This window comes from Nelusetta ayraudi, unplaced genomic scaffold (assembly GCF_046127955.1).
Source record: "Nelusetta ayraudi isolate G7.1 ecotype Tasmania unplaced genomic scaffold, CSIRO-AGI_Nayr_v1 ptg000135l, whole genome shotgun sequence".
Lineage (NCBI taxonomy): Eukaryota > Metazoa > Chordata > Actinopteri > Tetraodontiformes > Monacanthidae > Nelusetta > Nelusetta ayraudi.
The window spans coordinates 3,342,847-3,370,338 of record NW_027466185.1 but is presented as its reverse complement, the minus strand read 5'-3'; the positions used below and the strand labels follow the sequence as shown (position 1 = coordinate 3,370,338).

General features: G+C 44.3%; 2 protein-coding genes across 3 annotated transcripts; both read right to left on the bottom strand.

Annotated features, from left to right (window-relative positions):
* Positions 1-482: 482 nt before the first annotated feature.
* On the bottom strand, positions 483-2,098 carry cdpf1 (cysteine rich DPF motif domain containing 1). The gene is made up of 3 exons (XM_076012224.1): positions 1,903-2,098; positions 1,594-1,705; positions 483-1,301 (listed from the first exon to the last, which is right to left on the bottom strand). The coding sequence occupies exons 1-3, from the start codon at positions 2,013-2,015 to the stop codon at positions 1,173-1,175; spliced, it is 354 nt and encodes a 117-aa protein (XP_075868339.1). The 5' UTR covers positions 2,016-2,098; the 3' UTR covers positions 483-1,172.
* Positions 2,099-3,658: 1,560 nt separating this feature from the next.
* On the bottom strand, positions 3,659-18,908 carry pparaa (peroxisome proliferator-activated receptor alpha a). Of its 2 annotated transcripts, none has more exons than XM_076012222.1 (8): positions 18,859-18,908; positions 15,398-15,656; positions 12,496-12,662; positions 9,162-9,300; positions 7,499-7,698; positions 6,263-6,508; positions 4,772-5,015; positions 3,659-3,961 (listed from the first exon to the last, which is right to left on the bottom strand). In XM_076012222.1, the coding sequence occupies exons 2-8, from the start codon at positions 15,579-15,581 to the stop codon at positions 3,717-3,719; spliced, it is 1,425 nt and encodes a 474-aa protein (XP_075868337.1). In that variant the 5' UTR covers positions 15,582-15,656; positions 18,859-18,908; the 3' UTR covers positions 3,659-3,716. The 2 variants fall into 2 exon arrangements, with proteins under 2 accessions (XP_075868337.1, XP_075868338.1); XM_076012223.1 differs by having other exon boundaries at positions 6,263-6,505.
* Between the last annotated feature and the right edge of the window lie 8,584 nt (positions 18,909-27,492).

The following is a 27,492-nucleotide window of genomic DNA, read 5'->3' as shown; positions in this document are numbered from 1 at the left end:
CTGCTGTATCAATGTTATCGCCACACTTGCACTCAAATCCAGAACGTGTTTACGCGCCTGCAAACTATGCACCACTGGAGATTAAAATATTTTATATATATATATATATATATATATATATATATATATATATATATATATATACATATATGTATATATATATATATATATATATATATATATATATATATATATATATATATATATATATACATATATATATACATATGTATAAATATATACATATATATAATTTATTTCATTTTTTTAATGAATGATTGACCCTTGACTGGATTGGTTTAGAGACAAGTGTGTGACACGGAACAACAGCTTGACGGGTTGATTTAGTTATTTTTTAAGCGTGTTTGCAATTGGAAAAACATTGATGAGTGTGACCGACTGGGATGATGCAACTGTAGCAAATAAGTCACACGTTGTGACTCACGATAAAAAAAAACAAAAAACAGCCATGAGCCAGCACGGAGAGGTCGCAGGGTTCATCGGTTTAGTTATAAGACAACAAAGAAAAGCTATTTTGGTAAGGGCTTCACAGAAGTCAACAGTGCACCGCGTCGACATGGATGAAAACAGTTGATTAGAATAATAATCATTCACCCATTTAAGTAAAAAAAGAAAAAAGGTCACATTAAAATTTTTGCAACGGCCACAATTGAACAAACACAAAAGAGTTATTGTTTGAGCTATTTGTTTGTTTACACTGCGAACCGCGGCATCATACGTCTTTCCTTGCAGCACACCCTGTAAAAATACCATTGCTCTAAGATGTTTTCTGAATAATAGAAAAACAAGATGTCACTATACTTGGAAACAGTGTTACTGGTGGAAAAATAAAATAACAGGAGGTAAAACACTACTTTAATGATCTTTTAAAAAAAAAAAAACAAGAAAAAAAAGCAGTTTTTTTTTAATCATATATTTTTAAAACAACTTCACATGTAAAAAAAATCTGAGTTATTTCTATTTGCAGTAAATCAGTGGACTGGGTCATGTGCAAACAAAACAGATAACACAAAGAACACTTTAAATAAAGTCTCAGTTTCCCTGTCCTTTTCGCATGGCATGATTGAAAATACTTCTGTCTCTTGGAGAGGCGTTTACTGGACATTTATTTACTGTTGCCGTGTGCAGATGATGGACCTCCAGTCTTAACGTCACGAGACGGTGGCCTTAGAGCTCTGCTTCTTCTTGGCCAGCTCAGCCTGGATCTGATGGGGAAACTGGTCCAAGTGCTTTTTCACACACTGCATGCAGAACCTCTTGGTGTAAAAGAGACTGCATTCCTGACAAGGGGAGGAGGGAAATAAGCATCATGCAGCAAACGCTTTCAGTTTCACATAAACAGTAAATACACCCAGCATCAATTATTTAATTTATATCTTATCTATTAATACACGTACCAAACCAAATTATCAAGGAACCACATTTGTGATGTTCCCTTATTTTAACTGCAAAATGTTGTCAACACAGTGGGTTTAGAAGCCCAACAATCTAATTGGGAAAGCGAATTACAGTTACTTAATCGTCATCAGTAACGAGTGGAATAATTAAACAAAACAAATTAGGCCTTCTTACCGATCCAACACAAACTAGCTTTCTGCACAGACTGCAGTCGGAGCCCAGCACTAAAAACCTTTCCTTGTCCGGACTAAAGGGGTCCTTGGTCACGTAACACTCTTCAAGCAACCTAATGAACGAGAGCGAAGCAAATTAATGGATTTAGGGTCGAGTTTCAGAACTACACAATGACACTGAAGCTGTGTGTGTGTGTGTTTGCGTTAGGGCATGAACAGCTGGTAACGTAACTGCATTTATTCAGATATTAGCAGCTAACAGCATTAGCTTTTGCGCGACACACTCCAGAACTACTTCCTGTCCACTTACACAATAGCTCTGGTGTTTGGTGGTTTCTGGCCGTAGTAAGAAAACGGGCTGCTCAAATCACACAGTTGGCATGTAAATATTTGTTGAGATAGTTCGCTTAAAGTCGGCTCCATAGTTCGGTTCGGGACAGGGGGAAAACAACTGCATTTCCTGGTTGTTCTGCCAGTGGTAGATTTTTTTTCCCATGATGTTGCACCGCCACCTAGTGGACTGGGGTGTGAACGACCTTAAGAATGCTCGTATTTCTTCTCTTTTTTCCCCCTTTTTTGATTAAAATAATAACAATTTTACAGTCATTTAACTTTTTTAAAAATATATATATATATTAATCCCAGTTTTCACATATATTTAGATTATTTAGAAAAAAAAATCATCATGTTCCACATAAGGCAGCATGAATATGCTTCAAATAATATGTTTAATATGGAATAAAATGGAAATGTTTGTTGTGTGCATGAAATCCACCTGGAGGGTAGCAAACAAGGCGGAATAAATATCATAAAATTATTTAATAGCAAAGAAAAAATATTTTTTTAAAAAATCCATGCCAAAGTACACGTCACGTCATCTGAAGAAAAAACACAAGTGTTGGGAATAACATTATTGGCTTGACAGAAAAAATTAAGAACATTACTGCTGTTAAAGATTATTCCAAGTGTCACGTGTGATTTGATTCTATTCACAGTATTACAGCAAATTCCAACGTTTATTCAATTAGCGGAGTTATCCAGAGCTAATGTTGATGTGATTTAGCAAATAAAGGAGAAATAAGGTCATTAAATAAATACATATCTTTATTCTGTTTTGGGTTATGATTGTTTTTAACTGGAACAGCAAAAGCATTTATTATTATTGTTCACAAGACATCAACTCTTCACAAACACGTGTGCAGTGTGTTTGGAGGGGAAAGTCCTCGTACAGCGAATGAGGCTCTGTCTGTTTATGTGTTCCGCTGTCTGCACATGCACACGTCCCTTGCGCCGCGCGCTCACTACATTCTCCGTCACATTTACAAAACACAAACTGGCTCAACAGATAAACGTGTTTGTGGTCAAAATATTAGCTACTGACCGCCGAGGGTTTATTCCGCCCCAAAACAAGGTCCCGATGAGTTTGGTTTGGGTTGAAACAAACATTCCTTGTTTACATAGATAAGACAAAAATAGACTGACATATAATGCAACTCAACAGATAACAGTATTTTTCATTGGAAGCTGCTTACATTATCCGTCTATTTTTTTTTCCCTGCGTTACAATCCTCCGCTTTTCCACTACCTGCCATTTCATGATTTCATGCAAGAAAATTCCCTGATCTAACGGCGACATTTTTAGTCTTAGAAATGAAGCTCAAGCGTCGGGCTGTGAGTACAGGGAGGGGCGCGCTAAAGGCACTTGACAGGCACTTAATGGAAACATTCAAAATGTTATGGCACCTGGCAATGAGTGGCAATTAATCCATCAATGGTCGGAGGAGTACAGGAAAGGTCCCTGGTGCATGAACAAATAATGTAAATATTAGGAAGACGTTTGTGTTCCGCACAGGTGACGTTTCTACCTTTTCGGACGACAAGAAAACTCCAGACTAATTTAGTGCTTTTACCCCTACATTCCCAAATAGTTCTCGTACTGTGTGTGTGTGTGTGTGTGTGTGTGTGTGTGTGTGTGTGTGTGTGTGTGTGTGTGCATTCCAGGCTTCTACGTCATCGGGCGATTGTCTAAGAATCTTTACGCTGCTCAGCACGGTCGGCTCACGACAACTGTCAGCTGATAAGACAAGTCCCATGGATCAAGTCCCATTCACCCTCCCCACACCGTCAGTACATGTCCCTGTATATCTCCTGCAGGAGCGGGTGCAGCGATGTGTCCTCCATCTCCTTGATGTCCTGCACCAGCTGAGCGTGCTCCGTCACCAGCTCCCTCAGGTCGGCCAGCTTCTGCAGCAGCCGGGGGAAGAGGAAGTTGTCGCCGGGGTGGTTGGCCAGCAGGTGGAGCCGCAGCACTTGGACGATGGTGTCTTGCAGCCGCTCCACCAGCGGGGCGTCCACCAGGCCTGGGCGGTCTGCGAGGGAAGGGGGACGACGACCGTGAAGGTGGTTCGCTATTGTGGTGGGAGCGATTGCAACAACAACAACAACAATAATAATAATAATAATAATAATAATAATAATAATAATAATAATAATAATAATAATAATAATAATAATAATTTTACATCAAATAAATTATCTCAAAGTGCTTCAGTACTTAAGAGAATTAAAAACCATTGAAAGGGCATTAAAAAAATAGCTAAGTATAAGGCAGTGTTTTTTAACTACTGTGGCGCAACACAATAGTGTACTGTGAGATAATGTCAGATGTGCCGTGAAAAATTATCCAATTAATTTAATTGGTCTAAAAAAAATAATAACAATTCATTTTTGAGTGACTATGCTTTAAAAGGAACGTGAGTCTATTTTCCTCTCTCAATTCCTCCCAGGATATCAGCTTTGTGTGCATCCAAACAGGCCCAGGTTTCACACTGAGTGAGTATAAGTACATTAAGAGACTGTATTTATTAGGCTAAAAAAGTGTAATTTCAGAATATATTTGGTTGGTGGCGTGCCATGGAATTCTTTTTAATGAGACAAAGGCCCAATGAAAGAACAGCAATAATAGATATAAAATAGTTATTTAAAAAAAAAAAAAAAACAGCTACATCCAAGGCATAAATGAGACTAAAACATCACATATAAAATTATGCCAAGGACTTAAAAAAAAATCAAGTTACTGGGGCTATTGCTAAACAGCTATCTAGCAATAGGCTTTTTTAATTATTTTTTTTAAGAAAAGATTTTTTTTTTTTTTTTATTTTTTTAGTTGCACATTTTACCTCCGCAGCAGATGATGGCAGCCACGAAGAGGGCCAGGTCGCTGTCGTTGAGCTCCAGGGAGTTGAAGCGCGTGGCGAACTGGAACTTGGGCTCCATCATGTCGCTCAAGGGTCGCCGGAGGCTTTTGAGGAACTCCCGGGTGACGAACCCCCTGCCGCGGGCCACCAGCACACCGTCTTTGTTCATGCACGAGGCCAGGAGGGTGAACAGGGCTTCGTAGACCCCGTACTTCAGCAGGGTCACCTGGGTTCATCAGGTCATATGGAGGTATGGGGTCAAGGTCCGGGATATTTCTGTCCTCACTTTTTCTAACCCTCAACAGTGGAAGCTCAATTGCTTGGCTTTTTTTCAGCTATCCGCTGCGGCTTCCTATTGGCTGTGCCAAAAAAAACAGGAAGTAGACATAGGGAATGCCAGTTGTGGTTGTGAGCCCAGGTGATGTTACAGGTACGCACAATGCATTTGCATTGGGTTTTATCAGTACATTGGCCATGTCGTGCTGCGACTCTTCTTAAGTCGCTGATATTTTTCATCAAATTGAACCAAAATTGCGCTCTTCCAATCTTCCAATCTGCTTTTTGGTCCTCCTCCTTCCCCGACAATGTTGCAGCATTGCAGGAAACGTCTACCGTGTGATCCCCAGACGTTCACAGTCCAAAACTACAGTGTTATCAGCACCTTTTTTTTTTATTGCTTTACCACAGACTGGCTTTGAAAATAGTTCTGACACCACAGGGCCAACCAGTGGTCAACCACTGACTCACACGAGGCTAAGGTCACTTCTTCTGCCAATCACAGGCGCTCAAACTTGATTGGTTGGCTCACCAACTTTTGTCTCACGTACTTCACTTCCCGTGGGCTCTTTTGTCAAAAGAACAGTTACTCCCTATTCCATGGATATATTCACAGAACTTGATATCAGGGCTCAAATACGGGGCTTCACTAGTGGACACTCAAAGTACTACAGCCAAACCCTGAAAAGTTCAGCCCAAAAAGCCTTTTTTCCCATAAACTGCAATGCAAAAATAAAGGGCTGTAAAATGGTTCTGAAAAAAACTTTCTATTTTGTGATTTTAAGTTACAGACTTTTAATATTCACATTTTTGTTTAACTAAGGCCAGAAAAACCCCAGAAAATACTTTATTCCTAGCATAACATTGTGCTTCCTACGTGCCATGTCTCGGCTCATTCTGATTGGCTGATGCCTTTGGATGCATCACGTGAATTACAGAGGCATGATGGGAAGTGACGGGAAGGGGGCCGGTCCTGTCCACACCACATCTTACTTTTTACTTTTTGCATCTGGATCAACAAGATGAAGAAAAGCTCTATATAAATCCAATCCACCATCATCATCATCATCATCATCATCATCATCATTATTATTATTATTATTATTATTATTATTATTATTATTATTATTATTATTATTATTATTACACATACAAAAAAAACAACAACCTCTTGAGCATCCTGAGAAAAAAACGCACCTGATCATTCAGATCCAGGTTCTGGAAACCCGGCACGGCCTTGGCGAACTCGGTCAGCTCCGTTACCGTCTCCACCGACGTGCTCTGACAGCAGCGGAAGAGCCGGGCCTCCGCCTCCCTCTGCTGGAGCTCCCCGCACACTACCTGGCCGCTCTCAGGCTTGGCGCTGTCGCCGTTCACCATGTAGGCCGCCAGGGTCCTCTCAGCCAGCTGGAACGTCTCCATGTCGTGGATGATGAAGGGCTGCTGGGGCGGAAGACAAGAGGACAAAGATGGTGGTGGTGGTGGTGGTGGTCGAAGGAACGGCGTGGAGTTTGGACCTGGTTCTTTATGGGAATAATTGTGACCGTCTTTAAATGGATTTATATCTTTCTATTAATCTCAGTATAAAACTCTTCTGAACCACAACATTCACAACAGGTGCAATAAAACTTAAATAAATAAATAAAAACACCTATTTTTTTTAACGCTTACACAGGTATGTAAATAATTTGTGTGTGTATATATATATATATATATATATATATATATATATATATATATATATATATATATATATATATATATATATATATATATATATATATATATATATATATACATACATATATATACATACATATATATATACATACATATATATATATACATACATATATATATACATACATATATATATATATATATATATATATATATATATATATATATATATATATATATATATATATATACATATATATATATATATATATATATATATATATATATATATATATATATATATATATACATATACATATAATTTCTTTATTTCTTTTTAATTCACTCTTTGCACTGTACATGCTGCTATAACTATGCAAATTTCCCCAATGTGGGATAAATAAAGGCATTCGTATTCTTATTCTGAAACAGAAACAGAAACAGGTTTTTCTGACCTTTGACATGAAACAGGTCGGTCATGCCTCATAACTGATAAGCTGATAAAGACGTGTCCCATGTATAGAATAAGAATAGGAATGCCTTTATTCATCCCATGTTAGGGAAATTTGCATAGTTATAGCAGCAATTAAAAACATATACAAATTCTTTACATGTCTGTGTAAGAAGTGTTGAAAAAAGTATTTAGAAATAAGTGTTTTATTGCATCTGTCTGTATTTACTGAGGTCAAAAGAAAGATACAGATCCATTTGAAACCCGAAGACACCACGAACACAACTGATCTACTTGTTTACCGGCTTGCCGCTCTTCCCAGTGAGGATGAGCCGAGCCTTGGCCTTGTTCATGCTGAAGTTTTTCACGTAGGCCTCGTGAATCTGCCGCACCAGGATCTTGTGGTCGGCCGGCATGGGGCTCGCCTCCTCCTTCTCCACCCTGCTGCTCTCCGCCTTCAGCTTCAGCTTCTCTGCCTGGGGCATCCGGCCGAAGCGGATCGCTGAGATGGCAAAGCACAAGAGGCGTTTTTGGTTGTTTTATTTATCTATTTATTTATTTGTTTGATTGCAAAAAGCACAAAGGAGGGGGCCGGGGGGGACGCGATCGCACGGACAAACACTCGCCCCACATTCTTCCCCTCCTCCCCCTCGTCCCTCCTCCTCCCCCTCCTCCTCCGAGGACAACACGCCTCCCTCCTTCCTCTCGGGTTTCTCGCGCTGCTCCCTCCGTCTGCAGTGGGAGGGTATCGCAACAAACCCGATGACCCCCTTTCGGCAGTCGGCTGCAGATGCACATGACGGGCCAGATGTGGAGCTCGTACGAGGGGACCCTGTGTTTTTTTTTCTCAGTGTCAGAGGGGAGGAGTGGGGGAAGGGGAGCAGCGCTCCGTTTGAAGCGCGGGAAAACACGGGCAAAGTAGAGCCCAGGCGGCACTGAGAGGAATCCTGAGAGGGGGCCCACAAGCGCGGTCAAGTGAGGACACTGGCAGTGGGTGGCGGGGGGAGTGGGAGGGAAGAGGAGGGAGGGGCGTTTATGTAACAGCACAATTGCTCGCAGGGTTTCTGCAGCGACGTTAGAAAAGGGGGCCGCGGCTCACGGTCGCTAGCCGAGCGTGGTTGTGAAGTGGAAGGGAAAGTCAAGATGAACCTTCTGTTCATCATGTTCACATTGATGGAGCTAATTTAGCCAGGTCGGGATGATAAACGAAACTCTTGTTTCGAAACTCGAGTCTTCTTCTTCGGTGGTTTTTCGGGGCAGTGTGCAGGAACTTTCAAATCCTGGTGCCGTCACAACCAGTTGGAAGCTAACGCTAATAACACTCACGGTCCAAAACACGTTCCAATTGGAGGACGGCGAGATGGATGAGCAAGGACTCAAGGGTTACCAAGGCCAGCAGTTAGCAGTTAGCATAAAGTGGTAGGGAAATTCAAAATGCAGTTTTTGACAAACCTGTTGAACATGTTCAATTTACCGCAAGTACTTTAGCCAGATTGAGCTGTGCTAAACCCAAGAGCTGTGCTAAACTCTTGCCAAAGCCAATGAAAAGTCAAGTAAAGTAAAGTCTCTTGTTTGTTGTATAGTTTTGTATGAAAATGCCAGCTATTTCTGATAAAACGAGAGCTGCTGCAGGACAGGCAAGCGAGGTCAGGAGTTGCCTTCATTTTCACTTGCCTTCATTTTCACGCACACACGGGGAGTGTGCGTGAATTTCACATCCTGGTGTCATCACAACCAGAAGGAAGCTAATGATGCTCTTAGGACCCAAAACGCGTTTCAGTTGGAGGATGCCGAGATGGATGAGCAAGGATTCAAGGGTTAGCAATGCCAAGACACGTTTCAAAGGGAGGCTTGCAAGTTAGCAGCTAACTTAGCCCTTAGCGAGCCGAGCAATTGGCACTTTCGTCCGCAAGCCAGTGAAATCTGGCTCACACTCATCTGCACTCTGAAGGTCAAAGGACTCACCGCTGTGCGACATGCCCACCGAGAGGCACTTGTGGAAGCGGCAGTACTGGCACTTGTTGCGGTTCTTCTTCTGGATCTTGCAGTTGCGCTCGCATCTGTCGTACTCCAGCTTCAGCCGGATGGTCCTCCTGAAGAAACCCTGGCGGAAGCAGAGTTTGTCAATACAAAGAATATCGTGAGAAAGTCAATTTTGGACAACAAGCTTTGGCGTTACAATTGGGGGGAGGGACGTTCTTCAACCTTTTGATATCGAAGGACAGGACAGGACAGCAGGAAGGACGTTTGCACCCAACATCCTGCATCCTAACACTGAGGTGACTGCATCTATGTGCTGCTGTATGGAACAATTTTCGTTTGAAATAAGTGAAGCTTGATTTATTTTTTTGCTTGTGAACCCATTACTACTGCATTTCAAATTATTGTATTTTACTTTGTAGTCTTTTTATTTAATTTATTGTGTGTGTATTCTTTTGAATTTATTTTATTGTGTGTACCCTGTGGAGTTGCACTCTGAATCTCATTGTTCTGAAAAATACAATGACAAAGGGTTAAAGGCTTTCAATTCAATTCAATTCAATTAAGAATTTTGCAATGACTCTGAATGCCACTGAAAACCTACTATCAGCACTGACACCTCACACAAATTATTTTTTTTCTACTGTACTTTTCTACTATGCCACATCTAATACCAATTGCATTGTATTTCACCCTTCCTCAGCCCGACAGGCCGCAGAGCGGGCTGTAAAAAAAGAAATTGATACGTTGCGCATGTAGCCGGCAAGCCCGTGCTTGTACGGCTGCACAGCCACAGGCGGGGGCCATCATGTCCCGGAACATGTGAGCAAGAGCGGTTGTGCAACACTCCCCTTCAGGGCAAAAAAAAAAAAAAAAACCTCTGGGAGAAGCAAACTGCTCACGAGTCGGACGGTGGAGCGATTAGCTCACCGTTGCTCAATTGTGCCTCCCCTTAAGTTCGCACACAAAACGCGCCGCATTCCATTCTTGTTCCCGCCACCGAGCACCTGAAATATTGTGTATTTCCCCCGAGAGCCAAACACACCTTGACAGCCTGCCTGGATTCATTTGGAATGAGAGGAGCAGATCAGAGGGGGCCGTCATTGTTGGATTCGACCCTGTCGGAAAGCGTTTGTGACGTGAGGGCGTTCTTGCAAATTGGAAAAAACAACAACAAAAAAAGAGACAAACAGGGTGAAGACCCGTTTGGATTCAATCGAATCGATCTCGTGCATCCGTCAGGGTCGAAAGGTCGCAGATAGCCTTCGGAAAGGGGGCGGGAAACAACAAACACGGAAGGGGATTGATTGGGCGAGGCATCCGTCAATCACATGGAAGCGCTAAGGAATTCCCGGAAAGCAGGTGATGGATTTTCTAGCCAAACCCTGTTGAGACGGCCAGAAAAAAAACGCTTTCTGACGGAGGTCATCGAGGCGGATGAGCAAATTCCTCACAGTCCGGCCGCCGCTTTTCTCCCAGAGAATGGCAAGCGGTCATGGTGGAGGGAGCGAAAAAAAGAAAAATCTAGAGACTGAAAAAAAGGCACTGGCTTTTCTTAATAACGAGAGTCGCCCTCCGTTGCGTAAAGTCAGTCAAAGCCCTCAGCCGCAATAGCAGCTGCTCTTGACGGGGGGGTGGGGGGGGTGGGGGGTGGGGGGGGGGGGGCTGTGGTGGAGTAGGGGTGGAGGGAAAAACTTTAAAGCGCGGCCTGAGTGTCACAAGTTCAAAAAAGTCTGGCAAAAGACAGCAAACAACGGCTGGAGGATTAGTGGAGGCGGCCTGCCGTCCAGCTCAGGGAAGCTGTGAGGCTGCGAGAAATTTCATCCCTTAAGCCTGCAGTGCCAAACTCAAATACACAGTGGGGCCAAAATTTAGAATTTGGACAAAATCGTGGGCCAACATTGATATTGATTGAAAAACCCTTCTTCCAAACAGAACAGTGAACTTTTTTTTATGGACCCAAACAAGTTTTGATTGAACATGAATATGGAACAAGCAAAGCTTAATTCTATACAATAAGTAACTTTGTATTGCACACATGCAAAATTGAATTTCAAAATGCAAAAACATCATTGAAATAAGTAAAATGTACAAAAATTGTATGCCTCTTCTTTATTTGAATCTTTCTGAATTAAATTTCAACAATAGCTTTTTTCCAAGGCTAATAATAAATGTAAAAATAAACAACAACAAACCAGTGAAGTAGTCATAATATCCTTCAATGAACGTCTTGTCCCGATTGTTGCGCCAAAATACCAGCAAAGCATTCTGGGAATTGTAATATTAGCACTATGTGCTGTATAATACCGGCGGGCCATCTCTAGTAGTGATATATTTATAGAGAACATTTTCTCTCTAAATATATAGATTTTAAAATCCCTTTTTTTGGAAACTGCCCACAAAGATGCGGCCCAATCAAAACAGCGCGGCAACCCACTTTGGGGTCGCGAACCACCAGTTGAGAAACACTGCCTTAAGAGATAAGATTGAATGCATGTCGGTGATGAGCGGGCCAGGCTCAGTGTATTTGCTGGTGTCACTCAGTGTCGGGCACCGTGCCAAACGGGGAAGAGGTGACGAGTCAGCCAAGGCCGCCACGTCCTTCCGCCAGTCACATGACCCAACGGCGCGTCTGAAAAAAAAAACTTTCCACTGGCCTTGAGGTCAGGTGCCTTCGAGGCAGCCATGTTTTGGGTGTGTGTGTGTGTGTGTGTGTGTGTGTGTGTGCACATGCGTCGCGCGCACACATTCACACACGCTGTGATAGCTTGACTTGGTGCCTTTCACCTTTGGCACATTTTCACCCGGCAACAAGCCGGTCAGTGTTGATGTAGCTACATGATTCAAAGATTCACGTAACATTACATGGCGGTGAAATGTTGGTGTGGCAGAACCCGACAGGATTGTGCAGTACGAGGAATAAAGTGTACAAAAAAGAGTTTAAAAAGTGGCACATACAGATAAGGGTGTTTGAAGTGTTATCCAATACTGTCCAATATAATATCATATCATATAATATAATATAATTAGTTGCAACCAATGGAATGCAAAGTATGACACTATCCCATTCATTTAAGTATTTATAGTATGTAATGATAATAATACTAACAGTAATAGTAATGATAATAACATCAGCAAAATAATAATAGTAGTTGTAATAATAATGATAATAATAATAATAATAATAATAATAATAATAATAATAATAATAATAGTGCAATAGTGCAGTATAATCTAATATCTTTGTTCTCTTTTTTCTTTCTTTTTCTTCTGTGCAGTATAACATAATAAACATAATAGACAATATAAATGGTCTCACCTTGCAGCCCTCACAGGCGTGCACCCCGTAGTGGAAGCCCGACGCCTTGTCCGAACACACCCGGCACTCCAGGCTGAGCGGGGCGATGGCGCTGTCGCCAACATCCGAGCTCGGCGCCACCTCACTGGCGGCGGGTGGCGTTGGGCTCGGTGCCGGGGTCAGGGAATCTGCAGAGCAAAGGAGGGGGGTGGCGCTCGTCATTAGTCAATCAGTTTCAAAAAAGATTTGCTGCAATCGCGTCGTGATCAACTGGTGGGTCACGACCCACTCTTGGGTCGTGGAACTGTTTTGATTGGGTCGTGGCTTTGTGGGTAGTTTCCCTGTTTTGTTTTTTAAAGGTATTTTAAATTATATGTATTTTCTAAATGTATATATTTATAGGGAAAATGTTTTGTATGTAATGTATTTTGCAGGACACACACAATTCAATTTCAACCACGACACGTAGGCGCAGTGGTTAGTGCTGCCGCCTAAAAACAAGAAGGTTGTCTTCTCCCTGGGTCTGCCTGGGTTCTCTCTGGGTTCTCCAGGTTCCTCCTAAAGTCCACAACATACAGGTGAGGTCAATTGGAAACTCTATGTTGTCCATAGGTGTGTTAGAGTGAATGGTTGTTTCTCTCAATGTGGCCCTGGGGTGAACTGGCCACTTGTCCAGGGTGTCACCCTGCCTTCACCCTGCCTTCACCCTATGACCGCTGGGAGAGGCTCCAGCAGACCCCCAAGACCCACAGCTCAGGAAGAAGCAGCTACTGAAAATGGATAGATGGAGATAGAAAGTGGGCTTGCGTTTTTATTTTTGTGGATTAAATTTGAGTGCTGTGGAATGAATTTGGGTTGTGACTATGATAAGGAAAAAAAATGTAGGTGGGTGCTGAGACCGCACCGGTTGAGAACCACTGCTATAAGGCATGCTGAAACAGTTTTTTTTTTAATTTATTATTTATTTCTGGAAAGAATAAGAGTCTTTCGCTTAGGAAAGAGAGAGTTTAGTTGACTAGATTTTGATTACTTTAATCACACCCTGGATCTGCAATTAGGACCATTTTATTATCCAGGGAGATGCGTAACGAGCAGGTGATGATGTGATAAGAGGCTTGAGACTTCATCTTGAATGAGTTGAGGGGCAACGAGCCGCCGGATCACATTTACAAGATCAATAGTGAAGATTACACACTGAGCACAAAAGGAAAAATTCCTGTTTCAAGACAACTGGATCGATGTTGAGTGCAAGGATCAGATCTCTGCTTTGCATCAAAGAGCGATGATTCTATCGCTCAGTGAGTCCATTAAATCTTAAAGGTCCCATGTTATGAGCATTCTCCCGTCTTTATTTGACAGTTAGGATTTTACGTCCGGTTCAGCAGCCTTGGAAATTACCATCTGGAAAAAAACTGCATGGTTAGCCCTATGTTGACAGCCTCCTGCTATTTAGGTACAGAGTGAAGGCAGTGGCTGGAGGGTGTTGCAAAACATCTGCCTACAAAATCAGACCCTGTGTTTGGGGTGGGGGTGGGTGTTCAGCACATTTTATGAAAAAGTGAGCAAACAAACTAAAAGCTCGTACTCTGGGGAGCATAAGTAACACAGCAGATGCAGAAAAGCTTGTCCAATGCCTTAATCTCCTCAAGGCTGGACTATTGTAACGGGCTCTTTCGGGATTCCTGGCAAGAACATCCAGAAGCTGCTATACCTCCAGAACAGCGCTGCCAGGGTCCTGACCATAGTCTGAAAACACAAACACATAACCCCCATTCTGCGCACACTGCACAGGCTCCCTGTCTCAACCCGGATCCATTACAAAATCCTGCTGCTCACTCAGAGATGCATCACTGGACATGCACCTGCATATCTACAAGAGCTTATCACTCCACCAACCTCCACCCGCTCCCACAGATGCTGTGGCTCCTCCAGACTCTCCACCATGGGGGACGGAGCCTTTAGCTCAGCCGCACCACGCCTGTGGAACAGCCTCCCCACCCAGCTGAGGGACCAACAGGATCTGGACTCTATTAAAGCTGCCTTGATAACGTTATTTAGAAAGGCTTTTGAGTGTTAAAGGTAAATGAGAGGAGATACACTGGCGTTTGTTTGTTCACCTCTTCTCCATCTCTGAATGATGATTAAGTTTTAATTGTGTTGATTTACACTGTTTTTCCTTTATTTTGTTTTTACCTTTGACTTTGAGATTTTATAATGAAAAGTGTGTTACAAATGCATTAATATTATTATTATTGTTTCACTCTAGCAATGAGAGTTTTGCAACAGAATACAGAGGTGGGACGTAACAAAGTACAAATACTTACTATACCGTAACTATACTTTTAAAGTGTCTTAGCTTTTCTTAGGTATTTCTTTTTCTAACTTTTTGCTTTTTTTATAAAAAATTTATTAAAAATACATACATAAATATATGTACTATCTGTAACTGTTCTACTTCTTACATTGCAAAAACATGCTGGTGATGCACTTGTTTTATGTAAGCACTTCAAAAGATACAAATTCTGTTAAAAGTAATTTGCTGTAGTTGCTTGAAGTGGAGCTATTTGGACTATGTTGTTGATATTTTGGAGGAAGATTATTTTACCTCGGCTTGAGCCTCACTGATTCAATCAAGATTATTCTGTCATAACTTTTTCATTTGTGCAAAATGATCAACAAATGCATTTTTTCATTGATGGCAAAGAAACACTTCTACTTTTTATTTAAGTACATTTCAGAACCCGTTCTTTCTTATTTTTAATTGGGTATAGGAGTTGAATCAGCACTTTTATTTTTACCAGAGTACTTTTTTTCTTTTTTTTACACAAGTATCCATACTTTTACTTAAGTACGGAATGTGAATACTTTTCACGAGTCTTGTCGATATGGGACCTTTGAAGTCAACTGAAGGCTGCAAACTCACCCAGCGCGCAGCAGCTCTCGGAGCCCGAGCCCACGCTCTGGTACTCAGGGAAGTCGAACCCCAGCCCGTCGTCCCCTATGGAGCGGGAGATGTCACGCAGGTCGTCCATCAGGTCCCCACACAGCGGGCTGTCCAGCAGGGAGTCCCCCAGGGGGGACGGAGGGCAAAAAACATCGGCGGCCATGGCGGTGGGTGAGGGGGGTCGCGGTGGTGGGATGGTGGGAGGTGGGGGGGGGCGACGAGGCCTCGCTCAGTGTGGCTGCGGTGATGAAGAGGGAGGGCGAGAGGTTTGGATGACCAAAAGCGATGGCGATAATCAGGTGATTAGTGAGAAAACTTTTTTTTTTTTTTTTAAAGTCCAGCTACAGTAAGCGTTGACACTTCTTCTTTTATTGGTCTTGAGGATTGAGTCAAACACCTGCCACACCTGTCGAGCACGAATGTCAGACGGTGACACACCCCTCGAAGAATGCAAAAGGTAGGATCGCTGTCTGCCAGAGGCGGTGGAAACACACATTTACGTGTTTGTTGAATGCCAGGAAATGTGTCGAAACGGCAAAACAGAGAAAACAGGAGAAGGTCGCTGCAGCTCAGCCGCTCCCTGCGAATCCTAGACGTTTTTATTCACACATACGTTATTCAGCTAACTTCAATGTTAATTCCATTTTTTTTTTAAATGTATTTTTGAGAGGCCGTGCTTTGAAGGATAGCTCTGAACGACAGGGCAGTCCTGATTCTTTTTGTACAAAGGAATCCTTTTCTGTCCACTTGTCACAGACTTAACGAGTTGTTACTGGTATGAAATCTGGCTGTTTGAGGAATGGACGGTGGACTGAGAATCCAGTGCGCTGTGTTATCTAAAGCTCTGATATTATATATTGGTTTTCAGATATTCATTCCGGACTCCAGTCAAGCAGCCTCTCAAGGCTAATTAGCTCAACAGCATCATGAACCTCTACAAAACAGCACATTTTGCCCTAAATTTACAGATTCCTGCAACAACAGCAAAACTTGGTTTTAGCTCCCCGCTCAATAAAACTGATGTTGTACCGAGGGGCACGGCGTGTTGTTACTGGCCTCGCAGAGGAGTTGGTAACTTTGTGACATCACAAACAGCTGATATCCAAAGGTCAGCCGGTCTTATTTTCTGAAAAGTGAAGCAAGCGAAAGGCCATAAAACGTGGATTTTCTTTTTTTATTTCTATGGAGGTCACTGATAGATCATCGACATATGTCATCGTAGGAATATATCGGTTGACGGAATTTCCATTTAAACGGGACCTTCAACCTGAATTTTTGACTTTCTAAGAGTACAAGCTGCAGTTCACCTCAAGGCTCCCACAACGATTTATGATCAAACATAGAGAGCTGAGGGTCAGTCAACAGCCTTGGAAATTATTATTATTATTATTATTTTTACTTATTATTACTTTTTTTAGTTGGTCGTGAGGTCTTTGCTCCCGACTTTTAAAAACCCGGCTCCCCTCTTTCCGGTTACACAAGAGGAGTGTTGAAATCTAGGTGAACGGTGCTGCACTTGGAGGGTCCTCGCCATGTGTGCAGACAATGAAGCTGAAAAAGTTCATAAACCACGATGCCATCATGCCAAAATCATATCTCACATGTAGTGGGGAGGTTGGATGTGCATCGTTGTGTGCAAAATGTAAAAAACAACACAAAAAAAGTCAATTTTTAAGAGAGGTTCAGCCTGCAGTTTGGTCTGGTGCCGCTTCTGGACATGACGGTGCATCAAATAAAAAAGGATGATGTTAAAAAAAAATAGGGCAAAAGAAGAGCAAACAAAACAAGGTTTACTGTGGACACGCGGGCAGTTAAGCAAAGTTTTCCGACCCCGGAGATTGTTTCTTTTTCTTCCAAATGCTCTGGGTTGTTGGACCTAAAATTCTGTTTGCACACAGATTAAAGGCTCAATCACGTTGAAAAAAAAACCTGCTATGTTTGAAAAAAATGCATTAGAGGTCCACATCCCCTCAACTTCCCATACGTGATGACAAAACCCTGTAACCACTGCTGGTTGCCGGGTTGTAAAAGAAAAAAAATCATCATACAAAGACACAAAACGTTGAAGAGCACTGACGGTTTGTCTACCACTGTCAGGTGATAACAACTCGGCCAACTGGCAAGAAAAAGAAATCCGATTGTCCATCCAATCAGCTTCCTTTGTTTTCCCAAAATAATCACCTTCCAACAGATTCAAGCAAGCCAGGTTATCTCTCATATTAAGGGGATGCAAAGTCTGACTCAAATAGGAGCAAAATATTAGATAATACAGTGAGAGCGGAAATGTAACTTTGACCACTGAGGACTTTGGAGAAAAAGAAATTCAGACAAAATAATCAATAAGGACTTATTTGAAGTAGGTTAAGTGCACAGTCACGACCGCCTCAGAGCGTGGACACTGGTTGACCTGAGCTGGTTCACTCCTGTCTATCCTTATTCATCGAGGGGGCGGCCCTTAAACAAGTCGGCCTCATCTGAAGCATATTGTGCTCTTCAAAAATAGTGTTGGACAGATGCTGAGCCTGGGCTGCTGGCTGGCTGGCTGGCTGCGGCCCAGCGACTTCCAACCACTGAGGTCAAGCTTGTCATTAAAAATCTGGAAAATATGCAGGGACCAAACTTCCATGCTGTTGCTCTGAACTCTGCCTGCCTTCCATGCAAAAAAACACAGAGCTGCCGGCTGGGTCGATTGTTCACGTCTTTAGGTGAATTGTTTGAAATTCAAAATACCTTGTTGGAAACAAGGTATTCTTTCTATTGAGTCTGTTTCCTTTTTTACGCATTATGTTGCTGGGGTGGCTTTTAAATCTAATGTAGGTCAGCAACAACATCTTGGCCTAACAGAGGCGGGCTTATTTCCCCTCTTCTTCGTGGACGACCCCCCAACCCAAGACCCGCACATTTCCCCAACACCTCAAAGGACATTGTCTTTTAAAGTCCCGGAGGAACCAGCATTGCACTCACGGGGCTGCTATCTTTAGGTCAGAAGGGGAAGAGGAAACTTCTGTGATCACTGAGCTGCACCTTTTTGTTTGTTTGTTTGTTTGTTTGTTTGTTAAAATCGAGTTATTCACCACGTGACCGCAACTAAAAGTACAGTGCATAAAACAAAAACAACAACAATAAGACGTATATTTCATTCAAGTTGTGTCACAATCAAAGAAGCTGCTCCAGTTTCTCTCTGCAGCACGACGGCCTCCCCACTCACACAACTTTAAAAAGCCAGAGTTTGCCTTCCCACCGCCGCCGTTGACAGCAAACAGCGCGATAATCCGCCTTTGGTGATGCGGACACTACGACCACGCAGCCGCTGTGTTTCACAACTCTCTCAAACTTGCGTTCAACTTTCACGATATAGAACAGACGTTTTAGATTTTTTTTTCTTCATTTATTTATATATATATATATATATTTTTTTTTAAAAAAAAGACATAGATTACCTGAGAGACAGCCATCCGGAGCGTCGTTTCCTGCCCTCCGGTCAGTGGCGCTGAAATGAAGCGGAGCGACGCGTTTTGGCCCCCGGAGGGACGCTTAACAAACGCACACACACATACACACAAAGCGCATACACGGAGAGAGAGGGAGGGAGAGGGAGAGGGAGGGAGAGACGCGCGCGCGCGCGCGCACACACACACACACACACACACACACACACACACACACACACACACACACACACACGTCTGAGTCCGCCGTTTCACCGATCTCCCTTCCGTCAGAGCGCTCTCGAAACATCCCCCAACCGGAAGTAGCGTAAGGACGCACGCACAGTGACACGCACTCCTCCCCCCGACACACCTATGGCTCCGGCCAATGGAGATAAGGAGATGTAATCATTGAAGCGGGGAGGAGGGCATTCAGGACCGCCTCCTGGTCCCACGCTGGCTCGGGACGTCCCGACGTCGCCCGGAGTGTGTGTGTGTGTGTGTGTGTGTGTGTGTGTGTGTGTGTGTGTGCGCGCGTGCCACGTGTCGGAATGTTTGGCGAAGGCGGCGATGAGGCGGTCAGCTGATCGTCTGACCTCTGGAGCAAGTGAGCGACTCGCTCACCGCCCGTCCTGACATCGGAATCAGTGCCCACACTTGTTATGTAGTATGACTATATATAATACATTTGTTTCAAGAATTGCCTCTGACGTTAGAAAAAAGGGTGGACTTCGTTTATGTAGGATTATTTCTGTATAACAGCATATGTAATACGGCGTAACAGCCTTTGTGCATTTTCTGCAAGTCATACAACATTTTGGTGCGCAAACTCCACAGAATGCAGGGGTCGCAGGGGTGAACAGACTGATCAATTCGCTTCTTTAAAGTCTCCAACAGTTTTTCGCTGTTTTCAAAAACGATATATAAGAAAACTTAAGTTTGCGGTGGACAAAGAAATCTTATACATGCTGGCTGTGGTAGAAGCAACACAGAAGAACTAAATTATATCCTTGTTTTATTCTTTCTTTCTGAACTCTCTTCAGCGTTTTTACGACGGACTTACAAAATTATGCAAATAACTGAAGAAAACCCGTGATATCTGGCGCCACCTACTGTCTCCCCGAGGAGATTGATCACCTTTCTGTTTGAACCCTCCAGTAAAGCAAACGGAGTTTTCACCGTCAGTGGTAATGCATCATATAGTGTACAGTAAAGTATTGACATGGAGATTTTGTCCCATCAGAGACTTCAGGGATTTTACTGTTGACTGAAGCAGAGGGAGAGTGACCTACACATCACCTTTCCAGTTGAATCAGCTGCAAAACTCCAGTTTTAAAGCCAGTGAGGTGAACTACAAAGTCCTGATCGTACAGTCTGCTGAGCTCAGGTAAAATCAAATCAAAGTGGTTTACTTTGAGAACGTTTGTCCGTTTAGTCATCGGACTTACAACTCAAACACTTTTGTTGGTTTGTTACTGAGGCCTTCAAGAGTTTTATTTTGAAGTTGTCAATACGTATAAAAAGAAAAGCCCTTTAAAGTTCTAATGTAACCCATGAATGCTGCAGCCCAGCTCTGAAGAACATAGAAATTAAAAAAATAATGATGAGACTACTGTTATTGATCCTTGTTGGGTCTTTATTGAAAAAATAGCAGAGTTAAAGCAAACGCTCCGAGTCAAACGTTGCAAACACATCCGTTACTGCGCGAGACGAGCAGGCAGCCAAAGTTGACACAGCTTGATGTGTTGACACTCACCCCTGTTAATGGGACGTGGGGAGCCGCTCGCTCGGCTAGCCGGTGGAGGAGGTGGGCGGCGGGGGGGCATGCGCTCCCGTGATGTATTGCTGCCCTCCAGGGAAGGCAGTAGGTTGTATAGTTATCTCCTGATGGGGCAAAATCACAACCCTGTAACCACACAACCTACTACCTCACCCTGTACGAACACCATGAGTCGCCCGGCCGCGGTGCTGGTGGTGGTGGTGGTGGGGGGGGTTCTGGGTCCGCTTTGGGACTCGGAGGAAGATGCTGAGGCCAATTCAGATGACAGTCCCCCCGCAAAAAAATAACAAGAAAACAAAAAATACAAGACAAAATAAAAGACTACACAGAAACATAAATCAACGCAGACATGGTACAAAAACCGTATGGCAAAATACAAAATACAACACTTTGGGAGCTTTGGACAAATTTTTTCTTTGCTTTCCTAACACTTAGCGAGCTACATTAGGAAAACATCGCGTACGACAGCTTAAATCTCGGCCCTCTCCGGCACAGTCGAGTGACATAATGATCCCTGGCTCCTCGTCGCCCTCTCCTGGTCGTCCGGTGCCGAGAGCCGCCGCCATCACAGCCGCTCCAGGAAAGACAGTAAGTTGTATAGTCATCTGACAGCTCGGGAATGACCCTAAAACTATACAACCTACTACCTCACCCCAAAGGGCCGTTTGTCTCCCTGCAGCTGCCCCTCCTCCGAGTCACGCTGCTTGCTGGGCACATGTCGGAATAGTGACAACAATTCTGACGTTGCGTGTTGGTGGTTCTTGGTCGATACTTCCAGTTTTCCATCCATTCTCAACACCCGCTTCTGTCTGAGCTCAGGGTCACGGGGGTCTGCTGGAGCCTCTCCCAGCTGTCTTAGGGTGAAGGCAGGGTGACACCCTGGACAAGTGGCCAGTTCATCACAGGGCCACATAGAAACAAACAACCATTCACACTCACATGCACACCTACGGACAATTTAGAGTTTCCAATTGACCTCACATGAATGTGTTTGGAGTGTGGGAGGAAGCCGGAGAACCTGAACAGAATCCAGGCAGACACGGGGAGAACATGCAAACTCCACACAGGAGGGTCCCAGGGACCCGGAATCGAACCCACAACCTTCTTGCTGTGAGGCGGCAGTGCTAACCACTGCACCGCCGTGTCGCCCACTTTCAGTCGTAATGATTGGAACAATTCCAGAGCACTGCCAAAATACTTCCTGTGTGTCGCTCAATTCTCGACCCGGTTATCTCCCCTGGCGCGCTTCCTTCCTCCCACCTGGCGGAGACGTACGAGATGAGAGAGAGTGAGCTGCTGCCACCAGCTGTGAGGGAGGGAGGTGGAAAAAAAGCAAAGAGAAAAGGTCACTCTTTATCCTCTGGAACGGAGCTGCGCCCTCAGGAGAAGCAGCGACGGTGCGAGCCTTCCTTTCGCTCTTTATTCCATGGTGAAGCGCCGCCCGCTCTGCGTTTATGTATGATATAGTTTGGCAGCCTGCGTGACGGGTGACACGTTCCCACACCGAGGCCACACACCTGCGGGGAGCGCGGACACCAGGCGGCTTGTGCGTCGCAGGAAGCCCCGCTCGCAAATGAGCATAAATTTACGTCCGCTCGCGCTTGGCCGAGAGGTCAGCGAGAAAGGTTGTGGTTGTTTTCCAGGGGCCGAGAGGCTGCGGTTTCCGACCACCCCCCACCACCACCACCACCACCACCACCACCACCTCCCCTCAGACCCCAAAGCGGCGGAGAGGCGAGAAGATGTGGGGTCTTCTCACCTCTCTCCGGAAAGCAAGAACACCACAGAACGCGTGAGTGTCTTCGCCCCTCGCGCATTCTGTGGCTGTTTTATTGCAGGTCGGCTATCCCATAAATGCCACACAAAACTCGACAGGAGCCACTTAATGTCCGAGAAGGCCGCCGCGGTTCATAACAGACGGCTCTTTGCTCACTGCTGCCGCCGTGTGTCCCCGAGGGTGTGGAGTTTACACAGTGTGGGCCCTGTTGCCCGCAGGAGTCGAGGCTTTCTGGGTGAGTCCACCCCCCCCCAGACCTCCACCACCCCCCCGAACCGAAAGCACGACCCAAAGAGCGCACAACGCTCAAAACGCCGTAAATTAAAGTCGTTATTAGCCGGGATTGTATTCCCGTGCCGAGGAGCGAAATCGATCCTGAATAAATCAACTTTACTACGCTCGGGTGAAAGTGTTTCAAGATGACAAACGTTCTGTATGTGTTTGAGAAATATTACCACATTGAAAATGTGCGTTTGTGTGTGCTGAGAGTGTTCCAAGAAGCGAGTGAAAAAATATGTTTGACACGAAGCGAAAAGAGTGGAAACAAGGAGGAGATGCTTCCTGCAGCCGCCATCCTGGGGAATTGTTCAAATAAATAGTTCAGTTCAGTTCAGTTCAGTTTGGGTGTGCATCTATAAACTGGAATAATTCCAAAAAATGTTTTTGCAGTTTAAGCCTTTTTGAAAATGTTTGCATACCTGCGCCACTATTAAAGAAGAATGGGCAATTAAAAGAGGAAACAATTTAAAAAGATGGAAATTAAACTTTTTTTTTGAAACTTAAACTGGTCGTCGGCCCGCAGGAGGCATTCCAGGCTGCTTTCTCACAGGTGAGAAGATAAAACTTTGACTGTGTTACGCTGAGGCCTGCGCTTCATGGCCCAGCCTGCACTTAACCAAAGCGGCCAACAGGTGTCAGGTCTCCCCCAGTCTGCACTGCGGAGGATGTGGCCGAGCTCGCCGCTCCCGTGACAATGAAGCCTTTGTGCAGTTCCGGGTGCCAGCCGGTGTGCCCTCGTGTACTGTTTCCCCTCTAATCTTCATTTGACCTTTAGGCTGGTGACACCCCCCCCCCACACACACACACACACACACACACCCCCACACCCACCCCTCCCCTTCCCCTGACTAATTTACTTTGAGGAGATTATCTTTAAGCCGCGCCGCCGACTTGATGATTCCAACGACACAGACACGCACAGTGTGGCGGCCGGTGCTGTTTTGTTTTTTTGTTGTTGTTTTCCGTGGTTAAAATGTCCGTTTAACCCCCCCGTTCGATCAACTGGCTGCCTCCACTGTGCCTTGCGGGAGGAGGCCAGAGGGTGGACGCTCACAGGGGGCCCAACGTACAGACAAAAACGCAAAAAAACAAACAAAAAATGCATTTGGGGGGGGGGGTTGCTGGCGGTTGACTGCGGTTCAACTGACCTGGGTGGCGTCGTGATCCGAGCAGGGAGGGGAAGCGGGAGCCTCTGCCCCGAGCAGGTCAGCCTGCAGGTGGGAGAGGAAAGAAAAGAAAACAAGTAACGCACACGCGTTTACACCTGCACACAAAACTACACATGTACGTGCACTTCCTCTCTTTCACTCACACACACACACACACACACACACACACACACACACACACACACACACACACACACACACCAAGGTCTCTGTGCACCCCTGGAACCATTTGGTTTGAGTGTATGATGAAGGCTGATGCAGCACATGTTGCAGTGATCATGGCTCGGAACAGTGTAGCTGGATTTAGACTCGGTGACTGTGTGACCGCTGAGTGGCCACTGAGGCCGGAGGGTCACATGACTCCAAAATATTTAGAAAATGACCTGGGCCAATATTATGACTGGCTGCCACTGAAACGGTAATTATGCTGCGGCACTTTTTTTTATGCTGCTAATTTTTTTATATGTGAAAATAATAAAATATTATCAGATAGCTTGGAATCAAATATACATGTAATATATGTATGTACATGTATGATAAGGGTTTGAATTATAATACATAAAATTGAATAAAACTGTAAGCAGCAACCTCTCACATACATACACACACACACACACACACACACACACACACACACACACACACACACACACAAACTGGTAAAGTTAGCGCTTTTAAATTTCTGGACACTAAATTACTTGGATATATAAATATTAAATATATATATATATAATCACACATATACAGACATATATAAAATATCCTGGGACTTTTAGAATTAATTATAAAGTCATAATAATAAAGAAAAACTAACAATTCCATTTTTTAAAACTTTCCGAATGTTGAGGAAAAACAAGAACTAAAATTTAATATATGCCTTAAATTGTAATTAGCATAAAAAAGAAAAGTATACAAATACAGGCATGTATTTTGCACATAAATGCAAATATGCTGAAACACACAAATGCACACACACTCTCTCTCACACTCACACACACACACACACACTCACACTGTGTTGAGTATGATTAAATGTCTGATTTTCCCACAAACGTTTGTTCCTGCTTCATTTAAATTCTCCCTGCAAAGCAAAACCTTATGACTGCGTCTCACACCCACACAACCCCACACACACCACACACACACACACACACACACACACACACACACGCACTGTGCCTTCCATTCATACCCATTTTCCTAAATCAAGAAAACATTTGGCTCGTATCGAACAGCGTGAAACGTTTCTTTTTTTCCCGGGCCTGTTTTCTGTGAAAAAAAACCTTCAGATAGAAAATGCTGCAGCAAGTAAAAATAAAGTGTCTCCAAGCCATGAGCTGACACACTTAGGTGCAAAAGTAAAAAAATAAAAAAATAAAAAATCCAAAATCCAAAACTTCTGTCTGGCTGTTACTTTAAATGCGCGTCAGAATTATGCAAAAAAAAAAAAAAAGATATATGTTTTAGTAAGAGCGTGTGTTCATTTTTGATGCATGCAGTTTAAGTGTGTGTGTGTGTGTGTGTGTGTGTGTGGCTGCAGAGAGGAGGAGGAGGAGGAGGAGGAGGAGGCTGTGCCCTGCACTCCTTGGGAGAGGCGTGGGAACCCCATTCATCTCAGGGAGCCGGGGCTCATTGTGGGGAACACAGCATCAAATGTGTCTGGCTGTTTGTCTCCGAGTGACTGATTGTGTGTGTGTGTATGTGTGTCCGTGTGCGTGTCCCTGTGCGCATGGGCTCCATGACAGCCACCCGTGCAGTTGCGTGTTCATTCATTTGTGTGTCGTTTCCGTGCTCGTTCCTGTAGGACGGCAGAACATTCGGTGAAATGTTGAACGCTGCTTCTCTAGATTGATTTTTTAAAACCGGGGGTGGGGCATAAGTCAAGTCACCTTCGTGCGCCTACAATATAAAAGTCGGTAAGTGATTTGCGAGTAAAAAATTGGCACTTTTTATACAAAAAAAAAAAAAAACGTATATGTTTGTTTTTTTAAATTCCGAATTTAGTTTGTTTGTTTGTTGTTATAACCTTAAACCATTTTAAACCAACTTGTCATTGTTTTTTTTTTTTTAAATTTCGAGAATCAACATGAAAAAAAACCCACCTATCTAAACGCACCCCTTTCCAGAAGCCAGAAGCCCGACTCGGTGAAAAATTCGCTCCTCACTTGGAATCGAGACAAATACGCCGATGAAAAAAATAAATAATAATAACAAATAAAAAATAAATGAACGCAAATTTTTTTTTTCTTTTTTGGAAGACTCCCTGGAATCTGATTGGTGCTTGGCGGTGACGCGCCCCCCTTTCCTCATGCGCTGACGTGCCGACAGCGTCACGGCGGAGCGAGGGGGTCTCTCTCTCTCTCCCTCTCTCTATCTGAAAAAAAAGGGGGGGTGGACACACCTTGTGCGGGGGCGGAGGGGCGGGGCGGTTGTGAGGCTGGTGGAGCGTCAACGATGGCGAAGCCCACGACGGGGAGCACTTTTTTTCCGCGTTCCAACGTAGGTGGTGGTTTTGCCGATCCAGAGGGAGGAGGTGGGGTGGTGAGTGGTGGGGGGGGATGAGTCACTCCGCCTCCGCCGCTACCTGCTGACCGAGCCCAGGTTGTTCTGGAGGGAGAGAGAGAGAGAGAAAGAGAGAGAGAGGGAGAAACGTGACATTTTCATGATTAGCTTAGCAACGTTTTGGATGGAAACGATGCCGCGTGGCGCCGCGCTAAAAACTGGGGTATTGTCGGCGCCGATCACCTCCCTTAGACGATAAACAGAGCTAGCTTGGAGCCCAACGAGCGTCATCGATGGAATGGATTGAATGCACACACCCCCCCTCTTCCTGAAAAAACAAAACCAAAAAAACCAAAAAAAATTCAATGTTCAGGTCGCGATTCTCTGAAAGGAAGTTTCCAAAAAAGCGAACGCAGAGGAGTTCCTGCAGAGCGCCGATGTCTTTCGGGGATGCTTTTTTTTCCTTTTTTTTTTGGTTTCGTCAATGCGGAAAAATGTAAAAAAAAAAAAATCAAAATCAAAAAAATTCCTCATTACAAATCGTAATAATTACTGAGGGCGACGCGATCGGCGCATCCGCGATAACACCCCCCCCGTAACCCCTCGTCCAGACCGCACCAACGCTACGTGTGGCCACGTGTCAGCGATGACCCATTTTCAAGTGAACAACCAACCCGGGCGAGATAGAGAAGAGAGAGAGCGACAGAGGGAGAGAGCGCCAGAGAGAGAGAGAGAGAGAGACCGGCCGACCGACTGGCTGAAGTGAAGCTGGCCGAGAGGAGGGCTGCTAGCGAGCGGTACCTTCTGATAGCATGACCCCGGTAGGAGAGAGAAAGACTGGGTGGGCGGGGGTGCGGGTGGGAGGAGGGAGGTGGGGGGGGGCGCAGGGTTGAGCGGGACAGACGTGGAGAGAGAGAGAGAGAGAGAGAGAGAGAGAGAGAGAGAGAGAGACGGCGTTGTGGTTGGGCTCGGCCTTGTGCAGCAGGCCTCGCCTGGCCCTCGGCCCAACATTACGGCACTCGTCCCTCTCTGCTACCTCCAGAAAGGAGGAAGAAAAAGAAGGAGAAGAGGAAAAAAAAAAAGCCTCCTTCCTCCGCGCACAAAAAGCAAAAGCTTGACCCCGGGACGCGAGGCTGCAC